Consider the following 22,462-nt stretch of genomic DNA (forward strand, 5'->3'; position numbering starts at 1 on the left):
CCACTGGGCGCCCGAACGGCCCCGCGGAGCGCGGAAGTGCCGCCGCGCCATGGTGAGGGGTAGGGCGCTGTGGAGCTGCTGCCTGCAGCTCGCCGCGTTGCCCTCCGCAGCGGGCTGGTCAGGTGGGAAGCCGCAGCCGTTCAACGGCTCCTGCCGGAGAGCTGCGGAGCCGCCGCGGAGGGGGTGGAGCGGTAGCATGGAGGAGGAGGACGAGACTCCTCAGGGCCAACAGCAGCCCGGGAGGTGAGCGACGCTCCGGCAGCAGGCAGCGCTCTGGAGGCGGGGGTCGTTGCCCCTGCGCCTTCCCGTGGGCTGGGAGGGACCGAGACAAACCTGAACGGCGGCTCCCGCCCCGCGCCCCTTCGAGGGAGCGGCACCTGCCCGACCAGTCGTTTTCGAAGCCCGGCCAGAGGAGCTGGAGCAGCGCAGTGCTGCGCACCTGCTCCGACCGCGGCAGCGGGACTGGGTAGAGCGGGACGTACGGTACTGGGGTCCCGCCGGGTGAGTGTGGCGGGGGGCGCTGGGCAGAACCCCTGCGGGAGCGGGGCCGAAGCGGGGAGCCCCCACCGGCGGCAGCGGGGCACAGCGAGTGCGGGCGTCCGCTCACTAAAGTTACGCGGTGGGCGAGCTGCCTGGGGCCGCTGAGCCCTGGCTCGTGGCCGAAATGGAGCTGTGTAACTGGTCTCTCCTGTGCTGTCTGGGCTCCGAGGTGGGTGCAGGCTGTGCGCGGTGTCGGGGCTTGCGCTGCGCGGGACGCGGACGATTCCTGCCTAGGTAGCCCTAAGGTCGCCCCCGAGAGGTACCGCGGTCTTGACTGACAAACCACGACTAGCATCAGCTCCGAAAACACTTGGGACGGGGAGAGCCTTTCACACTGATGAGAGAAATCCTGAAAGCAGAAATCCTACCTTCAGCCCCCCTCCCTCCCAGCTGCGATGCTTTCGTCTCCCTTAAATCGTCAGTGGAATACGCTGCAGCAGAGCTCAGAAACAAGTTATGTAATCGCCTGTGAAAAATACACTTCGTACTATTGACGGTTTAGGGAATGTTCTCTTTTGAAGAAGAGACACGAGCAGATGTTTATCGTGAGCGTTTTTTTGTTCCTTGCATTTTCTTGCGACTGTGTGAACTGGAAGATATTAACAGTCATTTAATTTAATTACTTCACTCAAATAATCTTAGTGATTCGCAATTATCTCTAGTAAGGATTTAGGGAAAGTATTTGTTGAATGTCTTGACAATGTGCAGTTAAGTTCATGTTAAACTTATGCAAAAATGCTTATTTCTAGTGATGATTGTGATTTGTCACTCAGTTTCCTGAATGGCGATTTTGAAGCAAGCTTTCAGTTTTAAAAGGAAGAATGATTTGCACGTTGTTATTTTTTTTTTCATTTTTCAAACTACACGGACAAAAGTGACATAAAAGGTTAAAGGTAGTGAAAGGAAAAATATCTTCTATTTTTTGACAAAAGACCCTTGAAAAAGAGTAATGCATTTTTTAATTTATAGTATTAGCTTTACCAGTTAATAAAATATGAAACTTGATTAATTTTGTAGTTAAACCACTAAGGAATACCAGAAGAAATAACATTTCAATAACATATTGTTAATGCAAGAATTATTGCAACAGTTGCATTAGAAATACCCTAAATTATATGAAATTGAAATAGCTGTTATAAAAAAGATAATGGGAGTTTTGAATACTTGAAGATTGGAAGCTCTGTCTGATTTCCTTGCTGTGATGGACAGGACACATTCAGGAGAGGAGGAAGTAAGTGAACAACAAAACTGTTCAAATATAAATAACAGTTAATTTGGCTCCAGCTTGGCCCAAATCAAAAGATATCTGCAGCCTTTTTAAAAGGAACCAATCCAATACTATTTCTTCATTTAGCTAAGCAGACCTGAGGAATTGCCTCAGCAGAAATATGCTATCTCCTCAGCCTTTATAAGCGCAATGTTGAACCAAAACTGCTGATTCTCCACCCAGAAATAGTCTTTGCATTCTTTTCTGCAAATGGGAGGCAGTTGTTTTGTCTCTGATGAGAAAAATGGAAATGCTGCTGTATTAATTATTGATTTTGTCTGTAACATACCTGCTGTGAAATGATTTTTTTTGCCTTTTGTCACATCTATGAATCCCTTCCTGATCTGACTTGCCCACCATCCCCCCGCCTTTTTCCCAGTCAATTGCTGTACGTATGTAGCTGCAATGTACTGGCTAGCGTTACAATCAGAATCCTACCTCTGGTAAAGTACTTGGGCATCTTGTGCCTAATTGCAGCTTTGAGTAAAAAGGATTTCTCTGTAGACCAGATGTTGTGCTTGGTTTGAATTTTCTTACACAGTCTAGGAAAGAAGTGATGTGTTATTTACTATTTGCATGTAATATGTTGTTATTTAGCAGCTGTATAAAGGAGGAGCAATTCGGGGTCAAATAGCAAACAACTGCACCCAATCACATAAAACTTACAGAACCATTCAGCAGAGAACTGGGTACTGCCAAGTGGCACTGAAAACAGCATGCTGCCACTGTGTCCTACTGCAGAAAGCAAGGTCTGATAAAAGGAATGTGTATCAAGATGCATATCATGACATTTTTCTGGTGTAAGATCTGTTGCCCTGGTTGGAGGTAGTAGTGCTACTGCCTGCTGAGTACGGCCTGTGATAAGATTTCAGGGTTTATTGGTTGTAGTATTTGTAACTAGTTTCAACTGAGGCAGAACTCTCCCATGCTGTGGACTGGCTTTTGAGGGAGGGTTTTAATGAGGTTCAACTGTTTCTGACAATGAGATTGTGGCAACAAGTTGTTTGTGTGCATCTGTTTAGGTGTGTTTAAATGAAACACCTTGTTTTCCTAAAACACCTACATTTGGATGGTACCTTGAAAATTAGTAGGCTGCTCACATTTGTGTTGGAAAGATGCCTTGACTCTTCCATAATTAAAAAAACCCAACACCAACCAAACACTAACCAAACAACTTTTAATATTAATACTGTTGTTGTTGAATAACAACCAAAGCAGTCTGCCTTTCATTTAGCAAACATGAAGAGACATCTAGAGTCATGGGGATAGAATGGAGGAGGATTATATTCAGGAAAAAGGGTTGTCTTGAAAAGTGTTACCATGTTGTGACACTTCCAGTTTCTTTGGCTATTTGTGTTTTGATATGGCTGATGTTCAACTTGGAGTCCCTGCTAGTAAGTGTGTTTCAGTTAAAGAACAGTCAGGACTTTATGACTTTCCAGTCTGAAGTTTTGGAGATTCAAAGTTTTTATACTTGGAAAGGCTAGTGAGCTTCTAGCTTAACTCATGTGAAAGAAGGTCTTTGAACAGTTGCACTCAAGAGAAGATTTTTTAATTATTTCCCCCCCAACAACAACAACAGACCCCTTCTAATTCTGTCATCATAAGTGACCTGGAAATTATTTGTATTCCAATAAATTTGAAGTCAGATGTTTAAAATAGGTCTATTTATGAGGTGTATGTACATACATACACAGACAGGAGAGAGAGAATGTTGTTGGGACAAGCAAATGTTGGGCTTACATTGAAAATCTAAGTAGTTTTAGAGACAATTTAGGGAAAGGTTTTTTTTGTTGCTGAGAAATGTGTTTGGACTTTGGAATCAAATAGGCAAGCATTTAGATATGTATAGACAAAAATGCATGACTGTTTATTAACTTGAAAATAAAACTGTTTTGTGCTTGGGTGTTGCTGTGCTTCCTGGGCAACTGAAGTTTTATAGGGTTTTAAAGGATTATTCTTGGTGTGAGTCTAGAGAAGATTTGCATAGGAGTTTGTTCCTTTCTGGCACAGAGAGAAAAGGAAAAGAAAAGGCTTAGTAAATGAGGTAGAGATAGCGATTGTGTGGTTGCAGACATAAAAGTGGCAGAGGTGTTTTATAAATGAACTGATCCAGATCCTGCTTTGTCACATGAAACCTATGGATCAAGGTTTTAATAGTTTTTTTTTTTCTGTGTACTTCTATAGAAACAATTCTTCCTTTGCCTTCATGGCCGTGTGCCGCAAAAGGACTCAAGTTTCTGCCACAGTATGCTTGAGTATAGCCTTAGTTTCACTACATTTAGTGGTATTTATTTTTTGTCATACCTAACTGACGTGAGATGTTAGATGGGAAACCTTTACCCTCAGGATGCAGTGTGAACTTGCAATATTTTAAAACTTCATTTTAGTTTAGAAAAATGTGCATTCACATTGCTTCAACACTGCGTAGCTTAACCCCAAGATGCATAGGGTGTTAATGCATGGGCATGGAGAAAGTTTGTAAATGCTAAACTTGAACATTTGGCTATATTTTCTAACAGTAGGCCTCATCCTGGGAAGTCTTGCCTCTGTTATGAACTTTAGTCCCATCTGTAGAGCAGTTGAAATTAACTGCTCATTTGCATATATACTTCAGCTGGTACCAGAACATGAAAGTTGCAGTCCAGATCCTGTAGCTGGGTTGGTACAAATTTCATGTTTGCTCTTTTGGAAAAGCTGGGTTGAAGTTCTATACAAATGTGAAGGACCATCTGTGGAGATTGCCATTGTTGTTGGAAACCATGGTTTACCCACCCATCTGTGTGCATATGATATGTGTTGATTTTAAAAGCTGTCTACGTGTGTTTGGTGATTCAGTTATTGTATTGCATAGCGTAACACAGCTGCAAGGCACAAACCCTGCTTCAGGGTGTTGTCAGCCTGAGTCTTGCAGAGCAGGTAAGAAAATTTTCATTACAGCTCTTGTTTCCAACATTCTTCCCTATGCATTAAATAGTTGTATGAAATGAGTTGTTTAGAGAGAGCAAAGGAAAGCACTTTCTGCTCTGACATGGGAATTTGACTCCTGCTTTCCTTGGGTGAGTGCTTCAGCAATAGCACAGAATTAGACTGTGCTTAATGGTAATGATAGCCTAGGCTGCTTTTTCAAATGTGATGGATACTTCTGAATCCTTTTATTCCAGACTGCAGTAGGAGATGAAGGTAGAAAGGGAAATAATTTGCTGAAATTGTATAGCTAAGAGAATTGGCTCCTGGGTTGGTCGTCTCTGTTCATATGAGTGGCCTCTATGGACAACTACTGTCAGGGAGCACAACCTAAACAGTATGCATGTAACAGAAACTTCTGGAATATTAAATGCAGTTCATAAACATGTTTGAGAACTACAAAGTGACCACATAGGACAGGGGCAATCAGCTGGGGCACCTGGAAACAAAGGGAAAACAGTTATGCATAGTCCCAATTCCAGTAAGAGGCATCTTTATACAGTTGATACAGTGCCCTTAGCTGATGGGATTTAACCCAGGGTTGAGAAATAGGTGGCTCCAGGTACTAGGGATAGGCCTGACTCTACGCCCATTTGCATTTGTATCCAGAGGCATGGAAGGATGTAGCTGATAGGCACCCCAACGGCTCTGAATAACTTTCTATTGGTTTAGTTCCCATAATGACTGCCAGGAGAGTAGAGTTTGCAGTGTGTAGTAAGGAGTGGGCTGTCTTTTTTGTTGTAGATAGCTATTGAATTTCCTTTGGTGTAATATGAAATGGTAGAGTGTGAGTAGCAGCAGTCGTAAATGTGGATGAAGCCTTGGACAGGGAACAAATGAAAAATTAAATATATTAAGGGTAGGGGGCATTACTGAACCTAATTTGGTAGTGTAACTCAGCTCTACTAAGTGAATTCTAACTGAGAGGTTATTTAATGAGTTGCTTTTTTTATAGCAGTACTGGCACAGGTGGGCTTTGTTTACAGCAGTATATTCCTGTTCTCAGCCTTCTCTGGCCCGGCCAGTTTGGTGGTATAAACACTTGCATGGTTACATAGTAATACAAGTGGGATGGCCAGGTAAGAAGTGACTATCAGCTGGATCAGTTTCTTGAACTAATTCACCACGTGGACACAAATGTTTGTTTTGACAAGCCCAGGAGAGCAATGAATGCAGAATGGTGGTGGCTGCTGAAGTAATACAGCTGTTGCAGGAAAAAAGTCTAACAACAGATGACCATGTGGAGATGTTCCACATCTGGTTTATGTGTAACTATTTTTTTTCTCTGTTATGTTTAAATACAACTTTGCTTTGTTTTCCTGTTGGACCTTAAAACTGGAGAAGAATAGTAAAGGATTCATCCTAGTTCTGAGGTTGTTTCTGGAAAGAGCTGTTTCTGTTCTATTTAATTACTCCTCTTTCTTGAACAGTACAGAAAAAACACTGTAGAATCAGGATCCTTACAAACTTGTTGAGAACAGAGAAAAGCTGGCCTGGCAGCCTATAGCTATGTAATCAAATGGTACAGCAAATAATGGAATAAGGCTGTACTGGCATGGATTTGTTTCTTTGTGAATATTTGGAAAATATGGGAGTAAGCCATCCTAAGGAATCCCAATCTGGCTGTTAAAATATCTACAGAAGTGTGAAAGGTGGCTGTTAGGAGGATGGAATCAGTGTCTTTTCAGTGATACCCAGTGGTAGGATGAGGGGCAATAGATGTAAATGCATGCACAGGAAATTCCATCTCCATATGAGGAAAAAAACCCTTTGCTGTGAAGGTGACAGAGCCCTGGAACAGCCTGCCCAGAGGGGTTGTGGAGTCTCCATCTCTGGAGGTCTTCAAAACCCACCTGGATGTGTTGCTGTGTGACTTGCCCTAGGTGGTCCTGGTATGGCAGGAGGGTTGGACTGGATGACCCTTGGAGGTTGCTTCTGACCTCTAACATTCTGTGAATGGAAATTTTTACAATGCTTGTGCTTGCTTGTAACATTCAATAGGAAATCTCAGATAATGAATGTATAAATCAGCAAGCTGCAAGCTTGAGAGACCTTTTTGTGTGTGTGTGAGAAACTCTGAGATCAAGAGCACCTGAAATGATTGCTGTTGCAGTGGTTAAAAAATGTGCAAGAAAGTGAAAGAACACTTCCAAATTGGTCTGCAGAAAGCTGAGCTACTTGCTTTGATGAGTTGCAGTTGTGTGATGAGCAGCCCTGAACTACTGCACCATGAAAGTTTAAATGCATTCAGAATTTTCCACTCTCAAACTGTTCATTATTTAAAGCAAGCAATTTCAAACCTGAAGGAGAAAATGAAAACACAGCCAAAACTTAGCTGGCAGTTGTTTGGTAGTTGAGTGTACAGCAGCCTTTTCCCAATTTTTATTTGTTTTGTTTTGTTTCAAGCCAAAAAGTGTGATCTTTGCAGACATTAAAAACAATATGTTGAAAGAAAATCTTGTGGTTGTGTAGAAGTATATGGCTTGCAGAAAGCTCAGACTCTCTTGCTTTGGGAAGGCTGCAGCAGTCTGAGCTTGCTAGGAACTGTGTGTTGTCACTTTGAGATGGTGCATAGTGCAGCCCAGTTCTGGATGTAGTTCTGCAGAAACACAATGATGACAAATGAATTTATGGCTTCAGAAATAGAATTAGGGATATTTGGAAAGCTATGGAATGTTTTCAAGGTAAGTATAAAGCTTTCTGAATGTTTCTGAGTTCCAGGAAACCATAGCTTCATAATAACTCTTTCTTAAACTTTGGGCCTTATGGAATTGCCAAATAAGGACCACATTTCTGTGTGGAAGAGAAGGGTGAGTCTGTTCTGGCAGGCTTCATGGTCAGTAGCATGTCTGTGCATGGCTGCTTAGGGGGAGCTACATCATTTCAGTTATGGAGTAGTGGAGGTTAGAGGAGGCTGGCTGGAAAAGGTGAAGACTTGCACAACAGATTTTATGTTAATGCATTTCTTCTTCAAGTAAAGTTAATTTGGTCTGAAGCTCTGTTGTTTAAAAGATAATTTAAACAGGAAAAACTTAATGGCAGAGTGCTCCTTGTAATGTTCATGTATTCTGTTTCCAGCCTTCTTTCAGAACAGAAAGCAAAAGTATAAAAATACTTAGTTAAACTACTCAATTATTTTCCTAACTAAACAGAAGGCTCAATGCCAAAATAGTTGTATTTAAATTTTGGGGTATATAAGCAATGTTAAAATAAATAATTGGCCTCAAACCTGTAGTCACGAGGGCTATATCCTGTTTACAGCTGTAAGCCTGCTAACTGCAACAAAAGAGGTGGGATTTCAATGGTATGTCCTGCCTGATCCACAACTCCTCCCTTGCTTTGTGAATTACTAGGTACCTCTCAGTATTTGGTGCTGGGAAACAAGATACGTGAGCCCTGCATTTTGATTCATCTTGTTCAGCAGACAGTGATGGTTTGTCTAGAGTACCTTCTGGCCTTGTGGATTTCTCCTGACAGATGGGTTTCCTGTGGTAGATGGTATGCCTTGGTCCCTTTCCTTTTGAGTTCAGTTGGGTTTTATCTTGCCTGAGCACCTCTTACAAATGGTGGTAATCCACTGGCCTTTGTTGGGGATAAGTCACCTCATCCTGAAGGATGGGTTCCATTTGTTAATGATTTTGAGTAGTGATTTTCTTCTTAGTTTAAAAGTTTGGAAAATAGATGATTTCTTCTGGAACATTACAATAATGACTATTCATTAGACAGGACTCCCTTCCCCCTGCCCCTCCCAAGTGAACACATCTCTATTCCAGTTTGATTTTTGGTGTCTCTATTGCTCATAATTTGACTGTCAATCCAGTGCTTAAATTTATTTTGCAAGTACCAAACTATTATCTCTTTTTTAGAGATAAGAATTCTGAAAACTGGATGAAAAATCAGCTCACTTCTGGTCGTGTGTTTTCTATTATTTAAAATATAGCTGCCAAATCTCCTTGTCTGTAGGTACTTTCTTTTGTGAAAGGGTAAGAATTTCTTTGGACGAATAACTGCTTGAATTATATTTTAAGTTAATGATTGCTGTCTTTCAAGAAATTATTTACATTTTTTTATAAGAAAAAATAGATCCTATTGACTCTATTCCATGAATACTGTAGGATATATTTTACCAGTTTAAACAAACCAGAAATGAACTCCTAGACTGATGTTTTAAAGGAATCTGAAGTTCATCAGGATTACTTTGTCAGTTGTTTGTAAATGTGTCCCTTGCTTTATGCATGTAAACTGATTTAAAGTATTCTGTGAGTGCAGAGCTCTTTTACCTCTTCAGCTGCTTATGGAATACTAATGACAGTAATGTATGTGCTTCCTGGGGAAAGTATGTTGGCAGACAGATACCTACAGTGCCCTAAGTGCCTTGGCATTGTGTTTGTTTAATCAGCATAGCTGATCCCCACTTCCCTAGAGGTTTATGCTTTCGGAATAAGATCAAAGGCTTATATGAAAATGTAAGCAAAAGTAGAATTCACCTATTTTAGAGATGAATAAATAGATAAACAGCAGCTTAAAAATAAAACCTGAGGCACTCTGCTCTCTCTTAGCAAGTGTGTTGTAGGAACAGTAATTACAGTAGTTATATATTTAAAAATCAGACATCTGAGCTGTTAATAGAAGAATTTCCTGGAATTAAGTATCTATCTGATTAAACTTTTGTGATTTGTTTTCATGAGGCTTTCTAGAAGAGTGGATGTTTTATGCTGTCTCCGTGCTTTGCTAAATTAATAAGCTGAGCTGGCATTGAGATTAGTCTTTGAAGAATGCAAAATTTGCCAACCCTCCTAAGTTAAAGTAACAGTTAAAATACCCATTACCGTATTTTGGGTCTTCTGTCTTCCTTTTTGTGGTGCTGACTCTTTTTGTTGTCATTTGTATCTGCTTAAAATGGTGCAGAATAATTTGGGTGGCTGTTTACTGAAGGCTTATTCCTTATTCCAGTAACTGTTTAGTGGCAGCTCAGTTAGAACTGTGATGCAGATGTGGGATCTTATTGCTAAATAGGAAATACAGAAGCAGAGTGGTTTCAGTAAAACTAGAGTACAGAGCAATTACATTAAACCAGGATTCTGACCAAAGGCATTCTTTCAGCAGTATTTGCTGATTGTTGTTCAGCTGCTTCATTAGAGGTGAATTTGGATGTGACCACATTTTTTCTTTACTGTATGGCAAAATAATATGTGTGTTTTAAAGAAACTATCACAATATTTATCAGTAGTCACAGCTTTGCAGCTGACACTGCTTTCTCTTTAGGAACTGCTTGCTGACAAAGTAGCAGGGACTGGCTGTGCATCTGAGCTTGCAGAAACCCTGTAAATGCATTTGGGTTCAGTTTGCTAGCACTTGTTTTGTGCAAAGCCTTGGGTGCAAGGGTTGCAGTGACAATGTGTTTCTGGTTCCTTGTCATTAGGAACTTGTGAGGGGCACACTGAACTGTGCAAGTTCTAAGAAAAATGTGGGCTGTAATTCTCTTTTCTGAAAATGTTGTTTGAGTGGACTGGCTTTCATGCCTCAGCCCACTACATCTCATATGAGTACAGAGCTGAAGTTTAAGTATCTGAATTGATGAAGCAACAAATGGGCTGAAATATGGGGGGGGGGGAGACTTTTACTACAGGATGAACTTCACAGTTGCATAATAAAACTTATTCCTGCACCTAAGCAGTTTATTGTGATGTCTGTTTACAATCTGTTAGGTCACAGATTGAAAGAATGTTAGGGGATTTAAGGGATCTCGAAAGCTCGTCCAGTCCAACTGCCCCTGCCAGAGCAGAATCACCAAGTACAGGCCACACAGGAAAACATCCAGGTGGGCTTTGAATGTCTGCACAGAAGGAGACTGCAACCCCTCTGGGCAGCCTGTTCTAGTGGTCTGTAACCCTCACAGTGAAAAAGTTTTCCCTTATGTTCACACGGACCCTCCTCTGTTCCAGCTTGCACCAGTTGCCCCTTGTCCCATCATTGGACATCACTGAACAGAGCCTGGCTCTGCCCTCCTGACACTGTCCTTCACATCTTCATAAACACGAATGAGGTCACCCCTCAGGCTCCTCTTCTCCAAGCTAAAGAGACCCAGCTCCCCTCAGCCTTTTCTCACAAGGGAGATGCTCCACTCCCTTCAGAATATTTGTGGCTCTGTGCTGGACTCTTTCAAGCAGTTCACTGAGGTCCTTCGTGAACTGATGGGCCCAGAAATGGACAGAATATTTCAGATGTGACCTCACCAGGGCAGAACCTCTCTTGACCTACTCACAGCCCTTCTAATCCGCCCCAGGGCGCCATTGCCCTTCTTGCCCCCAGGGGCATGTTGCTGGCTCATGGGCATCCTTTAGTCCACCAGGACCCCCAGCTTTCCCAGATGCAGGACTCTACACTTTTCCTTGTTAAATTTCATTCAATTTCTCCCTTCCCAGCACTCCAGCCTGTCCAAGTCTGGCTAAATGGCAGTACAGCCTTCATGTGTCATCTTCTAGTTATTATCAGGGAGAGTTTGTAAGCCCCAGAGTTGTGTACTCTGTAGCACAGCAGTCTGTCAGAACAGTAAATTGCCAGTCAGCTGAATAAAGTCCATGCAGAAACTGGAGCATTTACCTTCAACTGGATTGCATTAGCAGCTTTTAAAATGAAATGGGGATTTTTTTGTACACCTTGGAAATAGAACTTCATGTTCCTAAACTCTGCAACCCATCAATGCAGTTTGGAATAAGAGGCTCTAGCTGCTGAGTTTGCTGTTTTCTAAGAAATGTGGCAGAACTAGGATGTTATAGGAGTAATATTTGCTTGATTATTTTCTCATTTTTGCTTTCTGTTGTGGAATTAATAGCACACATTGCAGCCACAACTTATTTGAGATGTTCCCATTTTCTGTGGCCTTTCACTGGTCAGTTTGGTTAAATGTGTATCAACATTACATTTAAAGCTGTGGGTTTACTGTTATTACAATAAGCTTTTGGAGAATACAGGACCAAATGTCTTTTGTGTTCTGACTTCTCTGCTGTATGTGCACGTTGTCAGTAGAAGCTGCTGCTCTGGCTACAAGACAAAGTCCCTAGATGGGCAAATCCTAGCATATTCTAGTTCCAGGGTCTCTTGAACAGGTTTGCAGGATCATGTTACACCATGCACTAAACCTCCCCAGGTTTCAGGAGGAACTTCTTCTTGCCAAATGTAAATTGAGGAACCCTTCCCCCTACTCTTGCAGCTGGCAGCTAATGGTGTTAGTATCTGAAGCTGTGCATACCAGGGACGAAAATTCTTCCTCAACTACAAAGAGTTCATCTCCTGTCTACTTGCCACAGCACGTTTTTGAGGTCTTTTGTGTAACAGCAACTGTTCTAAAAACATATTTTGTTGAGGAAAAAAGAATGTAGTAAATCATAAAATAAGAACAACAGAGTTGTTTCTAGTATGTGTGAGAAGATTCATTGTTATGGATATTGATGTTGGTCCAAGAAAAGACTGATTAATTCAAAATCTGTTTTAGTTCTCCAAAAGCCATGGATAAGAAAACAGAGGAGGAGCAGCCTTTGACTATGTCTAACCAGTACCCTAAAGAAGCAGTGAGGAAGCGTCAGAATTCAGGCCGAAGCTCCAGGGGCAGCGATTCTTCCAGGACCTCCAGGAAAAGCTTCAGGCTGGACTACAGATTAGAAGAGGATGTAACTAAATCAAAGAGGGGCAAAGATGGGAGGTTTGTCAATCCATGGCCAACATGGAAATCACCAACCTTGCCAAATATTTTGAAATGGTCCCTCACAGAAAAGAATAACAGCAATGTGCCAAGCTCAAAGCAGGTAAACACTTGCATGCTTCCTCTTCTTGACTGACATTACCTTTATCCTTGCTTTAATCAATGAAATAGGACAGTTTCTGACTAATACTTACGGAGCACCTTCTGGAGACTTTTCAAGTCTTGTTTTTCTGATTGCTTTATCACTTTATTCTTTCCAAAAGATTTGCTAATACTTTCTGCCTCTTTAATTTTCATCCTCCTTTTCTGTTGGCACTACACCCTTTGATTTATCCAGCTCAATTTTTATTTACTAAACCAGCAAAAATGCCCCCTAGCTCTGCAGTTACATTCTTTCTTTGTTAATAGATGTTGCTCTATGAAGCATGATACTACTGTAATTTATATTTCATGAAGTAGCTGTGGCATATCTCACCTGACTTTTATTTTTCACACTGCCATTTACTACATACTTTACAACTGCTTCATGAAAATGCAATAAACAGTTGCTGACGTTTCTTCACGAAAGAGCTTGCAAATCTGTAGTTTTCTCTTTCAATATACCAGGAGAAAAAAATAATCCATCTGTTAAAAGCTAACCTGAGCAATGATTTGTACTGAAACTCTAAAGGTGCAGTGCCAGTTCACTGGGCCACACCATTATTTGTTCGTTATTTGTTCTTGGGGTATGGCTTCTGTCAAGTGTTTTATATAAAGAAGGAAGCAGAGGAGGCAACCTCTGCGAGGAGCTGCTTCTCCATGGAAAGCCATGGGTTATCTTTGTGGCCACAAGAAGTGTTAACAGTTTGACAGTTAAGGTCACTTCGCAAGGTATTTTGTGTCGGCAGCACTCTGGAAAAGCTGTACTGAAGTGTGTGGAAACAGGGAAAGCACTTTTCAGCAAGCAGGTGTTATTAAAGCTTTTAACCAAGCAAAAAAAGGCATGACCAAGCTGTAAACCTCCCACTCAGTATTTAGCAAAGGACTTACACTTTCCATTTGTATTTTAGGTAAATTACTTGTGAAGGAAGGAATTTGAACAGCTTTGTTGTCAGGAAGGCAGTGTTAAGGTGGTCAGAGGGGTGAAGGTTTCTTTAAGGATGTGTTAAGGGAGAAATAATCTTGGCTATAATTGCTCTGTAATAGTAACAACTGACTGAAGTCCTGCTTCTAGACATTGTCTGCACCTTGTAGAAGTAGCAGTCAGTGGCTGTGCCTCAGTGTGTACAGCTTTCTAGACAGTGGGCTACACTATGATATTGGGCTATATTTGTGTAAAACTCACCCCATGGTGTTTGCAATTGCCTTTGACCACTGTCCTACTCTGTATGTGCACAGTAGGCTTCAGATTTTGCCACTTGTGGTTAGTGACTGAAGTAGCTGGAAGACAGACTAAAGGTGTACTGCAGATGCAGGATATATAGCACTCTACTGGCAGTGGAGAGCTGCAGCACTCTTTAATTTACAGATTATCCCTGCAATAAAGGATGATTACAATGAAATCTACACTGTACCACTTGTGAAGCTGCTTCTCTGACCCAGCCAGGATTAATTTTGGACTAATTTTGTTGCTTTGCATGTGAAATTTTTTAATTAAGTGCCTGCAAAACCCTAGATAGGGATCAATAAAATGCACTTCTTGAGTCCTCTGCCACTTTGATGCTTGACCATTTATGTTTGTTCCACACCTAAATCAATCTGTAAAGAACCTGTGAAGTTCTTTGATGTTCAGACTAAGGGCTTCATGCTTTATTTAGCTCTGCTAGATAGCACATCCTTCAGCTAGAATCCTACTTGTGCCTAGTGTGCATAGTGACACCCTGCAGTGATGCTCAGGTTAACTTTATTTGTACCAAGGACTTTGCAAATGTGGGGAAAAAAAGCAAAGAAAACAAGAGGCCTGATCCCATCTCTGTGTTTCCCTGTGTAAAGCTCTGTGTATTCTAAACATGCCTTCACCAGCAGGCCCATGTGGTTGTCCAGAACACAAAAACTTCTTGCATTTCCATTACAGCCGTTATGAATGAGTGTTTTTCAGTGCTCTTGAGATGTGTTTAGTTTTTAGTTGTTGTATCAACATCTGAGATTGTTCTCATTTCTGTAAAATCCAGTGGTATTCCAGCATGCACCAAGTGCCAAAAGTCCTAAGCTAATTAGCAAGTCCTACCAAAGCCTGTCATGTGCTGCTTCTGGCTTTGCATTAGGAAGGAAAGAAGAGCGTGGGAGGGGGGAAGGGGCACCACAAGTGAAGTTTTTGTATGACTGCAGTGATGAAAATAAGATAGCATAAGGCACATTTTGCTTCTGTTGATAACTGATTTGGGGGTTGGACTGGATGACCTTTGGAGGTCCTTTCCAACCCTAACCATTCTATGATTTGACATTTATACCATGTTTCAAAGCTCTGTTGCAGTTTGTCTCAGTCTAGTACTCATACTGTGCTTACTCTTGTGGGAATTAAGTGATGGCATTGTACTCACCTTACACTGAGTTTCTAGAAAGTTCTCTATTTCTTGTTCCTGGAGACAGAAAAGAAAGTTTTCCAGTAGACATGTTGTGTCCATTAATTCTCAGATAATACAATTTCATAAAGATTTTATTCCTTACAGCAGGACTGCAGGGGATGGAGGTGTGCATGGTTTTTCCCAGCACATGCCCTCCAAATCAAAAAATATCATGGAGAAAGTAACTTTCCTGAAGCTGTGAGGAGTGTTTTAGCAAGGGAAATCCCAGTCTCCTTAACTGTCACGACATCAGCTGGATTGTAAATGAGTGAGAGGGCACCTCTGTAGAAGCTCCCTGACATAGCTAATCTGTCCTATAGCTAGCGAATGAGAGCAGCAACAACTGCAGGGAGAACCTGACTAAGAACCAGAGGTGCTGGGACATCTGTGATTACCAGGGAGAGAAAACTGTAGGAGATGCCTAACACAGGAAAATCCTTTTGAAGAGATGCAAGGAGTTCAGACCAGAAGTATTTGGGAAGGGAACCTCAGCTACAGTGTAGCAGAACTGGAGATGGTCAGAATTCTGAGAAGACTTTGGTTGGGTTTCTTTAATAGGAAAACTCCTGCATAAGGATCTCAGCCAATTTGCAATGAAGAGAATAGCTCTGGTTCAAAATGAGACAATGAGTGGTGGCTGGACCATGAGTTTCAGTAGATGTTACCTACCTGTGACTTCCTTTGTGCCAGCTTGAGGCTACACGCGAGTCAAATTTGGAAGCTGACCAAGCTGACAGCTGTCTATTTTCTTCCTCTGGATTGATGTTCAGCTGGATCAGTTCTCTGACCCACCAGATGTGAGTGGAGACTCCCTAAGTATTCACCCTGGAATAAGAAAGGAGGAAGTTTTCCATAACTTTGTTACCCAGAGTATGGATTTTGTCTGATTTTAAGTTATTCATGGGACTGCATCCTGAATGTACAGGGAGATCAGTACAGTGATTTATTCAGTAATCATGAAACTTTAATTACCTTGAAGGCCTCAATAAAACATCACAGGAAGCACAGCTGAGTGCCTTAAGGTCTGTCTTAAGATGAGTTTGTGTTTTACAATGCTCATGGAATTCTTGGCAGGATGGGTAGAGGGAGCTGTAAAAGCTCTCATCAAGCAGGTGAGGGTCCCTCCATGTGCTGCTTCTGTATGGGAGAGTCAGGCTGATGAATGCTGTCAGAGCTTCTGTGGAGCTCTTCTGGGAGTGTGGATTTTCCTTGCATCTGTGGGTTTGAGACTATTTGTGTTAGGGTTTAGAGGATGCATCCTTTAGTTGCACAAGTTAAGCTGGAACATTTGGTATAGTAACAGTGTATAGATTATTTCCTAGGTTAGGAAGGCCAACTGACTGCCGAGCCTTTCCCTAGATGTTGGTGCCTTGCAGTGCTCTCCCCGCAATGCTTTCAGGCTCTATTAGGCCCTTCACCTAATGGAACACTCTCAAGCCTTCTCTTCTCTCTTAACAGAGAACTGAAAACAATGTTACAAAAACTTTAGGTGAAACTAGGAGGAAGTAGCTAGAAAATTTATCATTATAAAGGTATTTGGTTTGTGTTTCCATTTCTCTAGTTTGCTAAAAATAGAATGAAAATGCAGATCTTGGCTGGAATGATTTGTGCCGTGTATGCAGCTTCTGTTCCATGGCTAAACACGTTCTGAAATGTCATGCCTGTTGTGTTCTGTTTTGCTAGGAACTTGACAAAGAGCTTCCAGTACTAAAACCTTACTTTGTTCAAAGACCCGAACTTGCTGGGAAGACAGGAACTGGTCTACGAGTGACATGGCTGGGCCATGCCTCAGTGCTGGTGGAAATGGATGAACTTATTTTTCTTACTGACCCCATCTTCAGCCAGCGAGCTTCCCCCACACAGCTGCTGGGGCCCAAGCGCTTCCGAGGCCCACCGTGCTCAGTGGAGGAGCTGCCCAGGATAGATGCAGTGGTGATCAGCCACAACCATTATGATCACCTGGACCACGGCACTGTGATGAGCCTGAACCAGCGCTTTGGCAGTGAGCTGCGCTGGTTTGTGCCCCTGGGGCTCCTGGGCTGGATGCAGAGGTGTGGCTGTGAGAATGTGATTGAGCTGGACTGGTGGGAGGAGAACTGTGTCCCCGGGCATGACGCCGTCACCTTTGTCTTCACCCCTTCTCAGCATTGGTGTAAAAGGACTGCCACAGATGACAACAAGGTTCTCTGGGGCAGCTGGTCTGTCCTGGGCCCCTGGAACAGATTCTTCTTTTCAGGAGATACTGGATACTGTGTTGCTTTTGAACAGATAGGTAAAAGGTTTGGACCTTTTGATCTTGCAGCCATCCCCATTGGAGCATATGAGCCAAGGTATGAACCCCAAAGTTTGATCAAAATACATGAATGAAATGGTGAACTGGTGACCAAAAATACACTCATCAGCGAATACTGCAGGTGTACTGCACTAAGGGTGTGTAAGAGAATATAGTGGCGAGAGGAGGAAATTGCTGAGGCAAAAGGAATTGCTGAATGATTAAAAAAGAGCAAGCAATTTGAGATACAGCTGAAGTGTCTAGGATGCTTGGCTGTGTATGTCTGATGTTCTTAGAGAGGTTTTTCTGTGGTCTTGAGCACAGTAAGAGCTTACTTTCTTCCATGAAAAATGTTGAGTGAAAATCTGGAATTACTTTGTGGCTGTCTTTCTGAAATAGCATCACTTAGTCCAGCACATTCAGATGCATGCCATTTACTACATTTTTCTCCTGTCTCGGGCTTTCTGCTGGTTCTGCACCTTTTCAGGAGCTAAAGATTACTCCTTTAGAGAGCGTGAAAGATCTGCTTGATTAGATGTCTCTATCCTGCTCATGACAGAGTATCTAAACTGTTAGATGACAGTGCTCTTGTAGTGCTGGCTGCAAAGCATGTCTATGCTGGGAAAGGAAATTGGGAGTCTGAATAAAGAGGTAAAAATCTGGTCTCTTTCATGGACTGCCAGGGTTTCTCCTGCTTTCACTCCATTCCCTTAGGCTGTCTTCTGAAGCTTGTGCTTTCTGGCATACGCTGCTAGCATGGAATTTTTTAAGGGATGAATTTAGATCTGTGGCCTTAAGGCAGCAGTAATATATCCTTATACTAACTAAAGATACAGATAAGGAAAAAGGGTGTGAAATGTATGCATTACTGTTTTGTGGGTATACTCCAGCTTGCTGATTTTGAGCGTCCTATGTGTTGCTCCATCAGTTGATAAGGTGAGCAAATACATCTCTGTTTTCAGATTCTTTGCAACTTAATGAAAGTAAAGAAGAAATTTTGCTCTGAATTAGATGACACACAAGAAAATTGCTTTATGTTTTGCTAGGTGGTTTATGAAACACCAGCACGTGGATCCTGAAGAAGCAGTAAGAATCCATATTGATGTTCAGGCCAAGAAGTCTGTAGCAATTCACTGGGGGACCTTTGCTTTAGCCAACGAGGTAAACATCAACACTCTGCAGGAGTTCAGCTTTCCTGAGTGCACAGGCACTGATGGAGCTTTGCTCATGCAGTTTAACTCATCTCTCTGTACGCTTAAAGCATAACCTCCGTATGAGTGAAAAGTCACTGTGTATACTGCAGGTCAGAACAGTGCTAAGGTTTTCATACCTAATTACAGAACATTTTTCTGTGGTTAAGATTAATTTGAAAGTGCAGAATTATTGAAACCAGTGTCAGTGACTTCTGCTAACCAAAAGCTGAGGAACATGAAAGATGGGAAGACATGCAGCAACAGAGGTGAACTGATCAGTGCATCCCTTGGAGGCAGTAAGAATTGCATGCCTGCGGGTCAGTGCAGCATGTATTAATTGTGTCTGTCTAAGAAATATATTGAACAGCTGGTTCACTGTTAAATACCAGCAAGAACAGGAAAGACTGAGCGAGCTGTTGGTTTTGGTTGGTTGTTTTTTTCCCAAATGACGTTTAGTTGCCTCCTGGAGTATTTATAAAGAGGTTACCAGGTAACTTCAGGGTAACTAACACCTGCCATGAAAGGGCAGCGTCTCTCTCTGCTTTGATACATCTTGTCTGGCAGCTGTTTTTCAACTTTGTAGCTGGAGTACCACTACATAAATTCAGCTCTGATGTTATTAGATGGGCTCATCTCATACATTTTCTCTAACTGGATGCTTTCAAGAAGCCAAGTCACCAGTGCCCACAATACAAATGCTATTGTGTCTTCAGAAGCACAGAAAACTGAAGGATTTTTCTGTGATGGCACCTTTTCTGAAACAAAACAACACAATGCTGTAACCTCAGCCCCAGTAGAGCTGTCAGCTGTTCTACTACACCAGGGAAAACACCATCTCTCAGGTGCTGACACCTCCCCCATGTTTCTGCTTCTAAGGGATTTAGTTTAACACACTGCAGAAGACTTGAGTTGTGCCTTGTTGGTTATTCTACACCTGTAAATCAGCATTCCTAGCCTTTAAAAACTGAAAATCAAACATCTCAATTTGACAAACTTTTAGGCAATGTTTAAGACGTAAGCAAGTCCTTGTTTGGAGCAATGATATTATTTTCCCCCTGAGTACTGCACTGCTATCTTTTTCCTCATGTTATTCTTATTATTTTTTAGTATTACTTGGATCCTCCAGTTAAACTGAATGAAGCTCTTGAACGATACGGCTTAAAAAAAGAAGACTTCTTTGTTTTAAACCATGGAGAATCACGGGACTTGAGTACAAATGATGGGTTTGAATAGTGGCAGAGCAGGAGAAGATCCTGGCAAGCCCTATTTGATTTGAACTAACAATTAATGTTACCAATATTAATTATGATGTACTTCCAAAGTAGATTTTTTGGACTGAAATGGATTTTTAGATGCTAAGCTTGCCAGTTTCAGAACTAAAACTTGTATACAAGTTTTGTGATAAATTTTACTAATTCTTCTGTTTAGAGGTTTTGAGAGGTGATCTAAAACCTGGTTAATATCTAAGTATTGCCTGAGAATAACTCTTATGTACCCCACTGATAACTACTGGGTCTTTTTGAAACTCTTCATCATACCTGCAGCAGCAATAATGGCCTCAGCGCAGGACTGGCTGACTTGAATTGGTCATCGTTAGAATGTCACCTCCCATCTGTTAGTCATTGATCCTCAGGTTACGCCTTGTGTACCTTGATACCTTCACAGGATGGTTTGTGGGGTGGAGTCTTCCAATACAGCTGTGTTGTTAAAGCACAAGCACAGTAGTGATTTTACTGAGTGCTTCTACATTTTCATATACTGATGAACCACAAAAGCTGGATTTTCCAATGATCTAAAGCAATGTGCCTTTTAAAGAGAGAGATTAATTACTACTGCACCTCTGATGTGTCAAACTTACTGCTGGCCAGAGTCTCTGTGCACTTTCATTCTATTGTGTTTGTAAGCTAGGTCTGAACATGTCCTAAAGAAATTTCTTGTTAAATGCAGTCACTGAGATGAAAGGATCTCTTAATAGTGCTTGTCTCTGCATTGACTCAGCCTGTTGGTAATTTGGGTTTGTTTCCTTTAAGTGAAAAGGCTTAAGCAAGGGCTGTGCTATTCTTCCGTGTAGCTTCCATATAATTTTAAAGTCCAAGGAGAGCACCCAGGGTTGTTCATTATTGTGAAACCTGGCTACATCTATCTGTATCAAATTGCCATGCTAATGGACAGAATTAAAGCCTGTCATTGCCAAGAAAAAGGCTTGGTTTTCTCCTTCAGAATTCAATGGCAAATCATTCCTTTGGTTCATGATTTGGTTTGGTCTGTGGGATATGTGTATTTTTTTTTCCTCTTGCTGTGCATTACATTTTCTATTCATACTGCAATTTAAAGACATGAAATTCTGACAACAAATTAAAGCCAGTTAATGAGATTTCATGCTAGGAACAAACTGAAGTGATCTTTTACTGTTGACAGTTATCTTTTAAAAATATATACTGGGTAATTCTGGAAGTCTTGTATAGCTTACTGACAACAAATAACAGTACAAGGAGGCAAACATCGGTTAGTCCAAGTTAGAATAGAATAGAATAAACCAGGTTGGAAGAGACCTTCAAGATCATCGCGTCCAACCTCTCATCCAACACCACCCAATCAACTAACCCATGCCACCACGCACCCTGTCAAGTCTGCTCCTGAACACCTCCAGTGATGGCGACTCCACCACCTCCCCGGGCAGCCCATTCCAATGGGCAATCACTCTCTCTGTGTAAAACTTCCTCCTGACCTCCAGCCTGAACTTCCCTTGGCGCAGCCTGTGACTGTGTCCTCTTGTTCTGGTGCTGGCTGCCTCAGAGAAGAGACCAACCTCTGCCTGTCTACAACCCCCCTTCAGGTAGTTGTAGACAGCAATAAGGTCACCCCTGAGTCTCCTCTTCTCCAGGCTAAGCAGCCCCAGCTCCCTCAGCCTCTCCTCATAGGGCTTGTGTTCCAAGCCCCTCACCAAGTTCCTGCAATGGAAGGGTTCTGGAACAGGATTGAACTTCTGTGTGACAAAAAGTAGTTCAACATTCCTTTTGTATGGGCTTATCTGACAAACATCACCATTTCTGTACTTGAAAAGGTAATTCTTGTATTCACCAGAATTTGTCCAAAATTGGTTTAAAACTATTTTCAGTTGTTCTGTGTTGATTTTGGGAGGGTATTTCAGTAATAGTTTCAATAATTATTTGGATAACATAGAATCACAGATTCACCAAGGTTGGAAGAGACCTCAAAGACCATCAAGTCCAACCCATCAACAGAGACCTCATGACTAAGCCATGGCACCATGTGCCATGTCCAATCCCCTCTTGAACACCTCCAGGGACGGTGACTTCACCACCTCCCCGGGCAGCCCATTCCAATGGCTAACAACTCTCTCGGTGAAGAACTTTCTCATCTTGAGCCTAAACTTCCCCTGGTGCAGCTTGAGACTGTGTCTTGTCCTGGTGCTGGTTGCCTGGGAGAAGAGACCAGCCCCCTCCTGGCTACAACCACCTTTCAGGTAGTTGTAGACAGCAATAAGGTCTCTCCTGAGGCTCCTCTTCTCCATACTAAACAATCCCATCTCCCTCAGCCTCTCCTCATAGGGCTTGTGCTCAAGGCCTCTCACCAGCCTTGTTGCCCTTCTCTGGACACGTTCAAGTGTCTCGATGTCCTTCTTAAACTGAGGGGCCCAGAACTGGACACAGGACTCAAGGTGTGGCCTAACCAGTGCTGAGTACAGGGGCACAATGACTTCCCTGCTCCGGCTGGCCACACTGTTCTTGATGCGTGTCAGGATGCCATTGGCCTTCTTGGCCACCTGGGCACACTGCTGGCTCATGTTCAGCCAGCTGTCAATCAGCACACCCTGGTCCCTTTCTGTTTGGCAGATCTCCAGCCACTCTGACCCCAGGTTGCATGGGGTTGTCGCGGCCAAAGTGCAGCACCCAGCACTTGGACTTGTTGAATGACATCCCGTTGGACTTTGCCCATCTGTCCAGTCGGTCAAGG

The 22,462-nt window shown here is 42.3% G+C and overlaps 2 protein-coding genes across 7 annotated transcripts in view; one reads left to right on the top strand and one right to left on the bottom strand.

Annotated features, from left to right (window-relative positions):
- Window positions 1-21,595, top strand: NAPEPLD (N-acyl phosphatidylethanolamine phospholipase D). Of its 5 annotated transcripts, none has more exons than XM_068167225.1 (5): window positions 1-243; window positions 12,270-12,579; window positions 16,703-17,349; window positions 18,338-18,452; window positions 19,592-21,595. In XM_068167225.1, the coding sequence occupies exons 1-5, from the start codon at window positions 50-52 to the stop codon at window positions 19,715-19,717; spliced, it is 1,392 nt and encodes a 463-aa protein (XP_068023326.1). In that variant the 5' UTR covers window positions 1-49; the 3' UTR covers window positions 19,718-21,595. The 5 variants fall into 5 exon arrangements, with proteins under 5 accessions (XP_068023326.1, XP_068023353.1, XP_068023360.1 ...); XM_068167252.1 differs by lacking the exon at window positions 1-243 and adding an exon at window positions 276-501; XM_068167259.1 differs by lacking the exon at window positions 1-243 and adding an exon at window positions 533-709.
- Window positions 13,155-22,462, bottom strand: part of ARMC10 (armadillo repeat containing 10) — an 18,971-nt gene continuing 9,663 nt past the window's right edge. Inside the window, exons 7-9 of one of the 2 annotated variants that reach the window (XR_010990943.1) lie at window positions 15,689-15,844; window positions 14,996-15,034; window positions 13,155-13,376 (exon numbers count right to left, since the gene is read on the bottom strand). Coding sequence is in view for 1 of the 2 variants with exons in the window: in XM_068167274.1 (XP_068023375.1) it covers window positions 15,761-15,844 (84 nt within the window). In the remaining variant the exon portion in view is untranslated. Of the gene's footprint in view, window positions 13,377-14,995; window positions 15,035-15,665; window positions 15,845-22,462 lie in introns of those variants that run through there. The other variant, XM_068167274.1, reaches the window with a different exon arrangement.

This window comes from Melanerpes formicivorus, unplaced genomic scaffold, assembly GCF_026170545.1.
Source record: "Melanerpes formicivorus ecotype bairdi unplaced genomic scaffold, bMelFor1.0.p_v2 SCAF_3, whole genome shotgun sequence".
NCBI classification, from domain to species: Eukaryota; Metazoa; Chordata; class Aves; order Piciformes; family Picidae; genus Melanerpes; species Melanerpes formicivorus.

Bases quoted from the DNA above. Each gene is read 5' to 3' on its own strand.
- NAPEPLD (XM_068167225.1), top strand. From the start codon at position 50: ATGGTGAGGGGTAGGGCGCTGTGGAGCTGCTGCCTGCAGCTCGCCGCG. The intron at 244-12,269 runs GTGAGCGACGCT...AATCTGTTTTAG, and splicing joins GGCCAACAGCAGCCCGGGAG to TTCTCCAAAAGCCATGGATA. The intron at 18,453-19,591 runs GTAAACATCAAC...ATTATTTTTTAG, and splicing joins CCTTTGCTTTAGCCAACGAG to TATTACTTGGATCCTCCAGT.